The sequence below is a fragment of the Nicotiana tomentosiformis genome, chromosome 12 (genome assembly GCF_000390325.3).
Source record: "Nicotiana tomentosiformis chromosome 12, ASM39032v3, whole genome shotgun sequence".
Classification (NCBI taxonomy): domain Eukaryota; kingdom Viridiplantae; phylum Streptophyta; class Magnoliopsida; order Solanales; family Solanaceae; genus Nicotiana; species Nicotiana tomentosiformis.
In genome coordinates this window covers 11,419,815-11,434,972 of record NC_090823.1, presented here as the reverse complement: position 1 = coordinate 11,434,972, position 15,158 = coordinate 11,419,815, and the positions used below count along the sequence as shown (strand labels likewise).

Below are 15,158 nucleotides of genomic sequence, written 5' to 3'. Positions count from 1 at the left end.
GTGACTTGTGATAAGCATTGAGAATGCAGACCAATTCCTAAAGGTGAATGTGGCAATATGTGATAAAAATAATGAATAAATATATGCAATGCATGATTGGATGAATACCACACAACTCATCTCTAAGGGAGGTTTGAGTGAAATAAAGAGAATAAATATTATTGTGTGGTTACATAAATATATCATTGACGCGTACATGTGATACGCCAAAATATTTTGGCATGCCTTATAAAAGTTATTAAAGGCAAAATTAAAGCAAGAAATGATTTTGCTTATGATGATTTTGACCATGATATTATGATATGATTTTATTTGTAAAGGAGAAATTCACCATATGGATGGTGTCACAAAAGATCTTATAGTACAAAATTAATTAAGAGCTCCGAAAGAGCTAATTTATACTACCCAGATGGGTAAAATTGTTCATGACATTAATATTGTAGTAAGTCTCAAAAGAAACTTTTTGAGTTTCAAATGTACAAGACAAAGTGGTTGGCATATTGAGACTATAAATGAAAAGAAGATTGAATATCTTCAAATTACTATAATCATACCGGGTAAATATAAAAGGTTACCCGACTTTTCTTCTATTTGTACTACACAAGTATAAGCATGATGATGGAATCACATGCCACAAGTAAACTAGAGGTTTACTGAAATAAATATTAGTTGGCATGACCGGTTGGCCATCCCGGTTCAATTATGATGCGAAAATTAATTGAGAATTCACGTATATTGAAGAAATAAAAGATTCTTCAAGAAATCTCTTGTGCTGCTTATACTCATGATATGCCAGTTAAGGTTGGGATGAATCCCTTGATTTCTGAAACGAATAAAAGGTGATAAATATATGGGTCCAGTCACCTGCCATGTGGACCATTTATTATTATATAATTTTAATAGATGCATCTATTCTATGGTCACATGTGCATTTGTTCAATTTGCAATTTGATTTTTGCAAGGTTACTTGCTCAAATTATTAGAGCAAAGTTCTAGAATATAAATTATGATGATTTATCTTGATAATGCTGGTTTAAATTCAAGTTGGTTTAGCAGAAATTGTATGCCTGCAATTATAGTTAAACTATTGGTTATGAGAACAAAACTCCCAAAACAAAATTTGGTATGAGATGTATTATTTAATATACAGCAGCACTTGTACGCATCTAGCCAAGTTATGAAAATTTCTCCCTATCACAATTGATTCAGGGTCAGGAACCAAATAATTTCCATCTTGAAATATGGATGTGTTATATGATTTAATTATGCCACCACAATGCACAATGATGGGGTCCTAAAGAAGGTTGGAAAATGTGTTGGTGATCCCAACATTAAGGGGAGAAAATGGGCAGCTGAGAAAGTAATACGTGGAATAAATTATTGTGAATACATATAGATCCTCGTACAAGAAAATATGAACTTGAAGTTCAAGTGATAATTCACTTGCAAATTATTGCCAGATGCATTTGCTGACTCAAAGCTAAATGTCATATTTCAGCTGCTAATGCTCCAAATAGAATAAAGTCCATGAGGGACAAAGTCTATGGCACGCAAGAAGCGTAATAGACCAATCAATTCCAAAGATAAAACTCCTTGAAGAAGGAGATGAGCAAATATTCAAAGATGGTCATAATAATGATGCAAGTGCTCTAGAAGAGCACCATGACATAACACGTCATAAGACCTCATATGGGAGGCTCAGGTACCTGAAAATAATGAGATAAAGAGATCTCAATAAGTTATGCTTTATTGGGCAATAATGAAACCGATATAAAATGATAAGTCGACGATATTGTTGATATAATGTAGCGCTCAATATTATTAATATTGACGAGGATCTTGAGCTCAAATCTGTCATGGAATGTGAACAGATAAATAATTGGCCAAAATTAAAAAAAATACGCAATAAAATTGACTTCACCTGAAAAATGTAAAGCTGGACGGATAGTCCCAACACCTGAAATTATAAAGCCAGTGGAGGTATAAATGTATTCTTGTGCGAAAAAAGTCAAGTCGATAGATATAAAGACGACTTGTGTCACAAGAAGATTTGAAAATATCCTGGCATTGATTATATAGAGACATGTTCTCCTGTGATGAATGTAGTCATTTCAGGTTTTAATCTGGCAATATATGAAAAACTTAATATGCGTATAATGAAAAATCATTGAAGGATTTAAATTGTTCTGAAGCATATTAAGATTCCCAAGAAATTTATTAAATAAAGTTTCAGCAAATTCTTATGTGAATTAGAGCGATCATGGTGTACATGATTTATTTTTATGTCTAATGAAATTGGTGCACTAATATATCTTGCTAGAACTATGAGTATAACAATATACTAGCAACATATAGTTTTATTCCTATATGAAGATATTGGAATACTATTGGGATTATATTGCAAAAGGAATCCTTGATATATATTTGTTTATCTAACAAGTATTGCCAAAGTTTTGTTGGTTATGCAAATGCAGGCATTTTCTGAAGTTCGTTCTTCAAATAATCTATTTGTATGTGAGGGTACTGCCATATTATTATTTCACAAGGCAATCAATTGTTGATACTTATTCAACAATGTCAATATACTAGCAACTGATTAAATCAAGTCACTCAACATACAACCGGTGTGTGACTTTACTTTGAAGAGAAGACTCCAATAATAGTGAAGACGGTGATGTTTGCTTATCACAATTGAAAGAAGAATATATTGAAGGAGACAGAATAAATCATTTATTTCATCAAAGTTCTTTATCAGACACAATCTTCACCGAACGGTGAAATAGATATTCAATAAATTTGTTCGCTTAAGAATTTGGTGATTCTATTCAACGAAGCATGATCAACCTCAACATTTGAGAAGTTGGTATACATGATCGGAACACATCATCTAGGTGAAATAAATTGATATTTTCATCAGGGGGAGGCAAATACGCGTTGTACTTTTTTTCCCTTAGCTACGGTTTTATCCCACTGGATTTTTCTTGCAAGGTTTTTAATGAGGCATCAAGCAATCTGTATTACATGATATGTGTACTCTTTTTCCTTCACTAGGATTTTTTTCCCATAAGATTTTTTCCTAACAAGGTTTTAACGAGGCACATTATCTATGGACATCCAAGGGGGAGTGTTATAAAATCTTGAATTATGGTGGATGTCCATAACCACCAAAGGAGTAATGCTCACTACTCTTCTCCATTATCTCCATAACTTTCACTACTATAATACTTATGGAATTATGATTGTAACTCCATAACCTCCCCATGATCTTCCTCCATGATCTCAAATGTTTAATGACATATTTCTTCATTTTTCGTGCCTATATAAAGGGCTTGTAATAAATGAAAAGAACACACAATTGAAGAAGAAATAAGAATCTCTCATCTCTATATTTGTTAACTTATTTTTTCTTGTTCTATATTGTTACTTTGAGATATATTTCATAACAAATTTAAGTTAGTGCTTAAATTAATTTTTACAAAGCTACAAAAGGGAATAGACATGGGGCCCATTGGTCTATTGATGAAGTGAAAAGGTCATGAATTCCAAATCCAAATCTGCTGAGCTGTAGAATCTGTTGCTGAGTAGACGCCAAAACTTGCGGAGGAATATTGCGTGTCCGTTAGCCACGTGTATGAATCTCTGATTCCCTTTCCAATTCGTGCGTTCATGTCTTAAAAAGTTTGTTTTTAGTGGGCCAACACCGTGTGGGCCTTACCCAGCCCACGATTTGCGCTTTTCACGCCCCCAATCTTTTGCTTTTGACTGTTTTGACCCCCCACTTTTTTAAAGAATTTTTTCCCAAGTTCCAAGTACCCGTTTGGCCATAGATTTTGGATATATTTTTTTCAATTTTCTTTTAAAAATACTGTTTGTTTATGGAATATGATCAATTTTTGAAGAATATTTTTTTCAAGTTCCCAAAAACTGGTTTAGGACAGTGTAAAAAATTTTCTTCCACTCACAAAAGTTCAAGTTTTTTTCAAATAAAATGCATGTCCTAACTTCCAAAAATTATTTTTCAACACAACTCCTAAAACTCTTTTTTCAAGTTTCAACTAAATTTATATTCAAACGCTAGCTTAAGTTAATGTTGAAAAAAAAAAGTATTTAAAGTAAAAGTTAAAATTAATTTTTGCGATATTGAAGTTTGGTTTGGCCATGAAGTTCATTTAGAAAAGAAAAAGCTTATGAACATTGAAGATTTCGCAAGTCGAAAATCAGTACTTCACATGAACACTTTTATCGAATCAATATTTCAATATTTCACACTTGTAGTTCAAATACTAAACTTCAAATTTGGCAAAAAGTGAAATAGTATTTGCGCTCATATTGGTGCAATAGTGCTAAATTATGTCCTTGATAATTGTGTGAAACGCGAACAAATTCATCGGTTATTATATAATTTTAAAAAAAAAATATTGGCCCAATATGTCCTCAGAAATTCGAGCAACAGATACCATAACACGACGCAAACTTCGCGTTTTGAAAAATGAATATCAGAAAATAAAAGGGAAAAAATTCAAAGAAACACTAACAATAACTTATAGCATGTGACTTCTAGCATTTTTTCGCGTGTTGCGGAGGACGTTGTTGGGTTTCATTCCCTCGCTTTGGTTTCTAACTAGTTTTTTCTGTTGCTCTGTTCCCTTTTTATATATAATAATAATAATAATAATAATAATAATAATAATAATAATAATAATAATAATAATAATAAAATGAAACTACTATTTATTCGAGCGTGGGACCAGAAAAACAGTGGTCAATGGATTGAAGCAATATGGGTTAAAATCATGACCTCCACAGTCCACAACAACAACATGTGCATCTTTATTATTGTCAATTATTATTCCTTGAATATCTACATGCCAACAAATGTCGTATGTTTGTTAGATTCCTCTTTGTTGATGACCAGATATGTCGTTAAGCACATTGACTAAAATGAATCAATTTCAAGGCACAAACAAATCTCCCCCAGAAAAGGACTTGGGAAGAGGTAAGAGTAATAGAGTTATGAGTTTATATTTACTATTTATTGTAATTTTCTTAAAATTTATAAGTTGTTCAAGACTCTCGCCTACGGACCGGCGTAGAGAAAACGTTGTAACACCAACACTTTATTTACAAGTTTGGAGAACAATGCTTTTGCACTTAGCCTATGAAATTATTCCCAGAGAAAGAAAGACCTTAAAGCTCAATCAATGTTTTTAGTATTCCCCAATTAATATTTTTTATATTAGTTTCAAGCAGTGTTGGACAATTTTATATATTCATAAGTGTCGGATGAATGTTGTCTCTGCCATGGCTTATATTAGTGTTACATTCTTTAAGTAAATGTTAAAAGTTTAGTCCTAGCTACATAGTAAACTGGGTTCACTTTGGAATACAATTTTTAATACGTGTTTAGCAATAATTGGATGAATATAAGTATTTAAGATTAGGAGCAACTGAATTTGAACAATATTCTCTCTTCACAAACAGCCTTTATAGTTCAGTAGTATGAATAAATATTTTATTTTCCTACTACACTACATGTGAATCTGTCGATGACCCAAGCTTGTAGAGCTCTTTGTTCTAATTATTCTTTTGCCGATTATAATCAAGTAGAGTATTTGATTAATTGATATGAAATATAGGATACATTATTTGCAAGAATCTTCACTAAACAATGGTTAGCTAATTCAGTTTAGTTAGTGTCACACCTCTTTTTTCCCGCAACCCTATTACGAGGTTGAGTTAGAAGAGTTTTTCCAATTAAAGTGACGTTTTGAAAAGGGATTATTTATTATTTGGAGTCGCCACTTGGAATTGAGTTTTGGTGTTCCAAGTCACCTTTTATTTGAATCCCTTAACAAACGGAAGTTTTGACTCTTTATTTATGGTCTACAAAAATAGAAGACAGAGTAAGAAATTTTGTTGACCGAGAGAAAGGTGTAAGGCATCCCTCGAGTCCCGTGGTTCTAGCACGGTCGCTTTTATTGACTAACATAAGGCTTAAATCAATTATTGACTATGCTAGTATATTACTGGTTGTGATGTGTCTATTATCGCTTAATTAATTATTAAATTTTATTAATTGTTTGGACCCAGATGCGATACGCACACAAGGTATTTCTTTGAAGTTAGATGTTAAACCAAAGTACGAAATATACACATGGTTAAGACATAATTATTTTAAATTTAAAGGCATCGAGACGCGGGAATGCGCACATGATTATTTTATTTTTCAAGCATATCAATCCAAGGTTCGGGTATGAACACATGGGCTAATATTTAAAGTGCGTCTAAAACTTTCTAGCATATTTAGAGTAATTCATTCCTAAGCTTGAAATTATTGTGAAGGTCACGATTTATGGATACTATTATGGATAGAAATGGTAAGATTCGGTTATTGGAATTATTAGCCAATTCATTTATCTTACTATTCTAGAAGGATTCGGATGATCTATTAATTTATAAGTAATAGACTAGCTTATTCATCTTGGGCCCGATGATTCTGATTTGGCCCAATTAATTCAAATTAACTATCAAAAGTTCATTGCCTACTAAACTTGTGTCTAGGCCAACTAAACCAAATAACAACTTGTTCAATTTTAACAAACCTTTCTTAACATGTAGGCACTCGAGTACTCCAATTGCTAATTAACCCAGAAACTAACTTAATGACTATATCCAAACAAACAGTATGGAGACAAACTACATAAATTTCGCAATACAAAAGCATGTGTTCCTAAGCATAGTAGTACAGCAAACAAAAACGGAAGGATATACCTCCAGCCAATTCACTTAACTTTTACATATGTTTATCAAACAACAATTCATGCTCTTTTCACGTCCTTTTATATCTATGCCACACAATAGCTTTATTGGTTCAATTAAGAAATGTATAAAAAGCTAGATAAAATGTCTTAAAAACCTTTTTTTTCTTCTTCATTACATTTCATTATCAAAATCTGTCTAAAACAACATAAATACTACAAAACTAAACGAAGATGGGAAATCCAGTGAGTTACAGATTTATCACACATGTAGGCAATAGCACCAAAATATCTATATTACAAAAAGATAATCAACGATGAAGGGACGGCACAACATATAGCTTTCAAACAAACAGATAAACACATTCAATAAGATGTCGATGGTAATTTATCACAAGCAAAAGGGGAAATTGAACCTTTAGAGTAATGTTTTCTTCTTTATAATATAACAAAGTTCTCGACAGAACGCGCCGAACAATCACGAACATGAGGAATTTGATGATACAACCCAACAGCTGACTCAAGACCGGAACTTTGAACGGAAATCGACACTAATTTCAGGTGGGTTTAAGGTGCTACATTTAGTGATATGGGTTGGAGTTGAAGCTCGATTTATGGAATTTTTATGGCTGAAAATTTCTGGGTTTTGCTACAATAGAGATGGAAACCAACACTGAAGAAGAAAGCAGCCTTTTCGTTCTTCTCTCTCTCTCACGCTATTTTCCTCCTTCTAAGATCTTCCCTTTGAGTGCCTAACTGTGTGTCTCTCTATATATATATATGCAAGTAAAATGTGTAAGTGAGTGATCCCCCCTAACTGTAATGGGATCGTGGTTATATATTGTGTGTGCATGTGACGTGAGGGAGTGGGAGTGCGGGGTGAGAGAGATGAAGGGAGTGGGTAATGGGACTATTAAATCAGATTTTTGAGATAAAGTTTTGAGATAACAAACTTTATCTCTTTTAACGTAACTTCATTTTTTTTTTACTTATTTTTTTTTTGTTTTTAAAAGATAAATTAAATTAGAAATATAAGAAGATTAACCAACATTTCTTACAATATAGAAAAACTAAATATTTATATGTACTTTAAACAATACTAAGAAAATATACCATAATTTACTTATTAAAATTCTAATTAAAAGAAACAAAAGATTTTTGTTTGTAAATTTTCTTTTTCTCTTTACAAATAGAAATAAACTTTGTATTCTAAAAGTGTGAATATTTTTGTATTTTTATAAACTCTACTAAAAGTGAGATAAAGTTTAAAAATATCAAGATTAGACCTAAAAGAAATATTTACACTAAAATAGTATAGAATTTGGGTGTGGTAAAAAATTAGTTGTTCACAGTTAGTATATAGTCCTATCACTCTAAAAGCCCAGAAAGATAATTTACCAGCCCTACAAGAGAGATTATAAGGCAGAGTCAGAAATAACTAATTATAGAAACAATAATGCAAGAAAACTATAGGCTTGAACAGCTAAATTATCAAAAATAAGGAGTGCAAAAAGAAATCCAAGGGGAGAACGGGTACGTATATTGAGGTAAAGTTCATACTTTTAAAACTGCAAAGAACAGCTATCCAAAGTACCTATGTCTAATTGACAAATTATCAGGTTCATAAATGATGATGAAAAAGGGCAAACAGAACTCTCATATTGCTAAAGTGCTTGCCTTAACAGCATCCTTACAGACAAGAATATTTGGATAAGCAGCATTCACTCGAGATTAGGAACGTCAATCTATCCAAGGAAATTCATGATCACCAAATGGAGCACTAAATTGCAGAGAACAAAATCTGCATAAGCACGTTCTGGTGGCAAATCCTGCAGTAGTGGCAAAATATAAGGAAACAACAATATATATATAATAATTCTCTACTTCTATTATGAAATGAGCAAGTTATTAGATGATTAGGATGAGAACGCCATGCATTTGTTGTTAATCCAAAACTTCAGTTTCTCCTTGCATCTCAGGAAAGTAGATCGAATAATGAATTGATGAGCTGGAAACTATGAGAGAAGATCTTTCCCAAAGAAAGCTTACCTTGAATTCCTTGTTTTCTTTGTTTACTTGGATTCGGAGACAAACTGCGACCAAAGATAGATACAATTGGTTAAACTCAACATTTTCCCACGAAGAAGTGTATGACAGAGAACAATAAGCTCACCAGCAAGGACTGCAGTGCCTACACAAGAGAGTACCCCAGAGAGAAAAGAGTTGAATGGGAAGGACCCAACAATAGCCATGTACCCAACCTGATAAAGTGAAAAAAGGTTAACAATCCCCATTAGGGATAAACAAAGCACGTTGACATCTCAATTTCAGATACAGAATAAATTCCGCACTCTTTAGGCATGAGCAGTAAAATAGCTGAAAGGATCTCCATGCAGGCATGAAGCAGCAGCGAAGCTCTATACACAGGCAAACTTCAAATAGATCTTACTTATGCTTATGAGTCGAATCTGGGATAACATGAATGTATAGCTTTCTTCTTTTTATACAATGTTATGAGCAGCTCTGGTCTCAAGGACTCATTCTGACCAAAATAAGAGGCTTTACTAACTTCCAAAGGAAAATCGGCTAGCATTTTGCATAATCACATAGAACTTCGAACATGTCGCATAACCTCAATAAATGATGTGTAGTAACTTGTAATACATATCTCTCTTCTCCATTCCGAACACCTAACGCCAGGTATCAAGAGCGTTACTCCTTTCATTGCTGGTTTCGCAATCTATTATTTGCAGGTCATTTTGACTAGTTAAGCGATCAAAAGATGTTTTGGACGGGTAAAAGAAGGACAACACATCAAGTACTATGGCAGAGTCCAAGCAAATGCTTCTGTTACACTGTCATCAAGAACCAATAGCTTAAAGAGCTAGCCTAAGAGCATGAGGTTTGAGTGACCTGTAGCATGAGATATATGATCTATGCAGTGAAAAATGTATTCAAGGAATGAGTGGTGGAGGTGGTGCACATGACCTAATATCAACCTGTTTGGTAGCGGTGGAAGTAGAAGCAGAAGAAGATAAAAAATGAAATAGGATGATATTCACCCTTTCGAGGTTTCCCACAGAAGCTCTCACTTTCTCGCAATGCATTGTGCCCATATGCCAAGGGCAGAAGATTCATATAAAGGTGCTTTAGTGAGTTTTTCTCGCTATTTCAATTGAATCATTCTACCAGAGACATCGCTCCATCCCTGTTCCATCAGATGTAGCACCCTTGTGATGAGTTAAGGGCTTGTAATGAAGATAAGGGTATGGATGAGACCATTACAACAACATACCCAGTCTTATCCCACACCGTGGGGTCTGGGGAGGGTAGTGTGTACGCCGTCCTAAGTTGCTCTGATATGGCAGTTTAGGTGCCGCACCCGTGTCGATACGACACTAGTATGGGTGTGGGTATGGTATCCGTACCGGATCTGGTCAAACAATTTTGGGTACTTTGACCACGACTGACAGAAAAATTCGAGACGAGATACAATTTGATTACCGAAATCAGAACTAAAACTAGGGTAAATTTGAAGAAAATAGCATATCTTATATGGGAAATCAATCTTTTACTTATCTACAACTTGAGAATAAAAAGGAAATCCATACTTTACAAGTTATACGTAAGTATTCCACAAAATTTCTCATAAATTAGAGAGATTTTTATTTTTTTAAATTATTTTTAGCCGGATCCCCGCACCCGTATCCGTACTAGGATCCGTATCCTTGAATCTTAAAATTTACATCTTGAAAGATCCGACCTCTAAATCCACACCCGTGTCCGAGCAACTTAGACGCATACCTTACCCCTACCTTATGAGGATAAAGAGGCTGTTTCCAATAGACTCTCGGCTCAGAAAAGCATAAGCACCACATTAATGAAAATACAAAAAGGGACAGTACCAAAAAGCCATATAAAAGCAGAATAAAAATAACAAGGTAATACGGTAATCCACAATGAAAGAAAACAACGGTTAGTCATAAAAACCTACTGCCCACAGAAAGCGAAACTGTGTACCAATACTATTGTTATAAACACTCTAGACTACCTACTCTACTACCCTAATCCTCGACCTACATACCTTCCTATCAAGGGTCATGTCCTTGGTCAGCTGAATCTCCGTCGTGTCTTGCCTAATCACCTCTCCCCACCTTTTCTTTGGCCTACCTCTACCTCTCTGTAGGTCCTCCAATGTCAACCTCACACCTCCTCACCGGGGCGTCTGTGCTCCTCATCCTCGGATGACCAAACCACCTAAGCCGCGCTTCCCGCATCTTGTCCTCAATAGGAGCCACACCCACCTTGTCGCGAATAACCTCATTTCTGATCCTATCTAACCTGCTGTGACCGCACCTCAACATTCTCATCTCTGCTACCTTCATCTTTTGGACATGAGCGATCTTGGCTGGCCAACACTTAGTCCCATACAACAATATTGGTCTGACCACCACCCTGTAGAACTCACCCTTAAGTATCGGTGGCACCTTCTTGTCACATAAAACACCGGAAGCGAGTCAACATTTCATCCATCCCGCCCCAATACGATGTGTGACATCTTCATCAATCTCCCCATCCCCCTAAATAATAGACCCAAGGTACTTAAAACTCCCTCTCCTAGGGATGACCTGCGAGTCCAGCCTCACCTCCCCTTCCCTCCTTGAGTCTCGCCACTGAACTTACACTCCAACTCGAAAAATAGGTGTCTGCAGTGTAAGGTTGAGAAGGTTGTGCAAGAGTAGAAGGTGTTGGAGGTAGTTGTGCAGAAGGGTATGCAAAATAGAAAAAAGATACCATTCCCGAGAAAGTCTGGTAAAGCGCCTAAAACAATCACTGGAGATGTCATTTTTGTCTACAACAAAAGGAACATCTCAATTCTCAAGTGTAAGCCCGTGGGAGATGATCTCTTTAGCATCACAGTTTGAGCTTGACCGATGCCCAAGTGCTTTAACAGTTCATATTAATTCTCACAGACAATAGATGACTGCTCACTCCCAACCGGGAGAAGTTATCAAGTCTGATCAGTTTAAGGCCATAAATTGTGAAGGAATATCAGGGTATCAAGGGCCTTTCATGAGGAGAAACTGTAAATTCACTTTAACATAGATTTCTAGGGACATATTAACCTAGAGCAGTGCAATAACCTTGGACAGTGCTGCTGCCAAGACCCAGTACAGGAATTTCAAGAAATAGGATAAGTGCAAGGAGACTTCTTTTTGTGATGTGAGCACAGAAAAGGAGATGTTCTGAAGCAACAATAGACCCCAGAGGAGTAAGATGATGATATTCATGGTGGTTCGTAGAGAATCCATTAGGACAACGCAATTTGGTGCTGTTTTGGTTTAGAAAAAAAAGGAGGAGTTCCATCATCAAAGAAGTAATAGTGTAGACTCTTCCCTTGGTTCGACAACAGCTTTGCTAAGACAATGACATTAGCAAGAATGCTTCTTTCTTCAGTAAAAGATCGATTACTAACTAATAATTTGGCCATTTTATTTATGCAAACTTGTACTTTAAGCAAAAAATTGTTGTTTACAGCTGTTTAAATGCTAAAATCTTTTGTAGAGAAGTTACAATACAATTTCAACATTAACTCCAGAGTTAGATCAACAACAAGCAATCTATAACTCCATAATCAAAGGTTCCACCCAACTGTTATGGCTTGTGGGTTCTATTGTACCGTCAGCGGTCAGCATGATTAGAGGGTATGAGCTCTTCACCAGGGGATTAAATGCTATATATAACACATCAGCAATTTCTGAGATGACCAAGAGACCAAATGCCAATGAAACCTAAATCTATTTTTCTTTTCTTTTCTTTTTTCCATCTAGGGCCAAGCCTTAGGACCAACCGCAGCCTTCAGAACTCGGGGATAATGAGCCCGCCCCTCTACCATAAACCTAAATCTACTTACGCTGCACAATGCCCGCCATGAACTCATTAAGCCTCAGCATCCAAAAGCAAAACAAATGGTTCAATTAACAATTAGATTTTGCTCAAAGCCTCAAAGTAAGCACGTAAGAACCAAATAATTCCAATATTAGCCACGTATCGTCCAAGTTTACCAATACAAATAACATAGCCAACACAATAAACCAATACATAGATCTATACAGTAAAATCAATCAATCTAACCACGAGTACATATAAGACAGAGTATATTCATAAAAAAAAAATATTACCTGAATTACAGCGGTGAATATAGCAAACAGGACATATATATCAATGATCTGTTTTAAAACAAAAACAAAAACAAAAAAATCAATTAAGGATTCAGTAGTATAACTAAAATAAAGCACTCGTATAGCTGATCCCGACTAATTTGACCAAAACTAGTATTGAGATGTATTGATTGATTGATATATAGATCTAAAAATGCTCTTGTGAACATAAAAATGGTGAGAGAGAGAGAGAGAGAGAGAGGGTAACCTTGAGATTAGTGGGAGTTGAAGCGTAAGCAGAACGGAGAGAGTGGAGAAGTGCTTGAGCGTCTTTGGTCGCTGAAGATTTCGCCATTTTTCTCTCTCACTTGCTAGTTGCGACCTCTAACTGATATGAGATGAAAGTGTTAAACCCCCAAACTAGTCAAGTATAAAACGGGTCGAAATGAAATATTCAATGAAAAAGAAAAACCAAAAACAAATTTAAAAAAATGTCAAATGGCTTTGAATCTCACAGTGTTAGTATTATTTATATATCGTGCTCCTTTATAATTTTGAATTTAAGAAAATAACTTTTTAAAATTTCTTATGTATAAATGACAGATCTCTTACGTATAAATAATAAAAAAAATAGAAATATGATCATAAAACTATAAACAAATTTGTAAAGAGCTAAAAAAAATTAATTGACCCGGATGGTGAAGAGGGAAAAGGTCTAAATTTGCATCTATTTTGTCATATGTTATACTTACGGGTGGCAAATGGGCGGGTTGGACTATAATTGGACGGGTTAAAATGGGTTGAACTAATAAATGGGTCATTGTACAACCTTGTCCAAATGTTACTTGGAGTGAAATGGGTTGGGTCAATATGAGTTAACCCAATCCGTCCAACTTGATACGTTATTTTTACAATACAATATCCTTTTTTTTTTTCTTGTAGACCATCAATGTCACGAGAAATCTTTACTTTTTGTATATGTTCTCTTTTATTTTGAATTTTCTTTTTGTAAGACTCTATCAACAACTCGTTCTATGACTAAGATCACAACTAATTCGATTGCTTAGATCTGATAGTATTGAACTTGTTAATTATTGTAATTAATAAAAATAAATGAAAATGTTAGAGAATTATTTAATTTGCAAGGTAAATTCTTGTGCTTAATACTAATTCAATCATCTATGGTGCAAAAGTACGGTTGAAGTAATGTTTTGTTTTCTAAAAATGAACTAATATTTTGTTTTCTAAAAATGAAACTTTTCAAAGGTAATAATTATATGAGATCTATTCTTTCACTTTTAAGATTAAATTAATTCCTATTTTATTTTAAATATTCCAAACAATATGATTGATCCACAAATATGATTTATAAAAAGAACAAATGTTTTGACCATATAAGATAATTCTATTTTATCATGAGATTATAAATTAAAATCCACCTTTCTGGATAAGGAATTACTCATATTTTTATTTGATTGAGCATCAGTAGAGGTTCACATATATCCAGCTTCAAGAGAGAATTTTGGGCAATCACATGGGCCAAAGTTGGGCACTATCATGGGTCAATTTGGGCTAGTGATTTTTCATTGATTACTTTGGGCTAGCCCAATTTAGCCCATTAACAAAATCACTCTAGCCCAAACCCATTAGTACTTGGGCGGGTTGGGCGGGTTACATGGGTTGGGCATGTTTTGCCACTCTAGTTATACTTTTGCTCCTAAGAGCTCAGCGTGAAATAAATATATTTGACGTATCCAAATTTATAAAGTGTCCATATTTGCTTATTAATTTTATATTATAATTTAAAATTACTTTCAAGTTAGAGATAAAAAATAATTGTTATATTTGGATCCATATGACTTGTAATGTGTAGGTTATAGCTTTATTTCTCTTGCTTGTTTACTATAGTCGGATTGGTACGGCTTTCTAGGACATGAGTACCCTTATCACTTTTGGAGCTTTAATTGGTAAAAGCAAGATCATAAATAGAAGGAAAAGCTACAGAGTAGAGGTTAAATTTAAAACATCATTTTGTTTTTTTAGTTGAACGTGAATTGTTTCTTGGTAATTAATAAAAGTTCATAGTTACCACCAAAAAAAATGTGTCTTGTTCGTTTTTTCTTAATATTCTTTTGGTTGAATTCTTGATTTATTCGGGCTAGTAATATAATTCTAAGTTATGCAAACTTTTGATTTGATTAATAAATGAACATGTTATTTATTCAACATGTTCCATTTT

The 15,158-nt window shown here is 34.3% G+C and overlaps 1 protein-coding gene across 1 annotated transcript; it reads right to left on the bottom strand.

Moving 5' to 3' along the window:
- Positions 1–8,275: 8,275 nt before the first annotated feature.
- Positions 8,276–13,348, bottom strand: LOC104116759 (dolichyl-diphosphooligosaccharide--protein glycosyltransferase subunit DAD1). Its single transcript, XM_009627691.4, has 5 exons — positions 13,188–13,348; positions 12,941–12,988; positions 8,932–9,019; positions 8,808–8,851; positions 8,276–8,587 (listed from the first exon to the last, which is right to left on the bottom strand). Exons 1-5 carry the CDS (start codon positions 13,272–13,274, stop codon positions 8,504–8,506), a joined length of 351 nt encoding a protein of 116 aa, XP_009625986.1. The 5' UTR covers positions 13,275–13,348; the 3' UTR covers positions 8,276–8,503.
- Between the last annotated feature and the right edge of the window lie 1,810 nt (positions 13,349–15,158).

Excerpts from the sequence above, each read along its gene's own strand:
- LOC104116759 (XM_009627691.4), bottom strand. The coding sequence starts at position 13,274 with ATGGCGAAATCTTCAGCGACCAAAGACGCTCAAGCACTTCTCCACTCT. Across the intron at positions 12,989-13,187 it reads CAACTCCCACTAATCTCAAG|ATCATTGATATATATGTCCT; the intron begins GTTACCCTCTCT and ends GTTTTAAAACAG. Across the intron at positions 8,588-8,807 it reads AAGAAAACAAGGAATTCAAG|GATTTGCCACCAGAACGTGC; the intron begins GTAAGCTTTCTT and ends CCACTACTGCAG.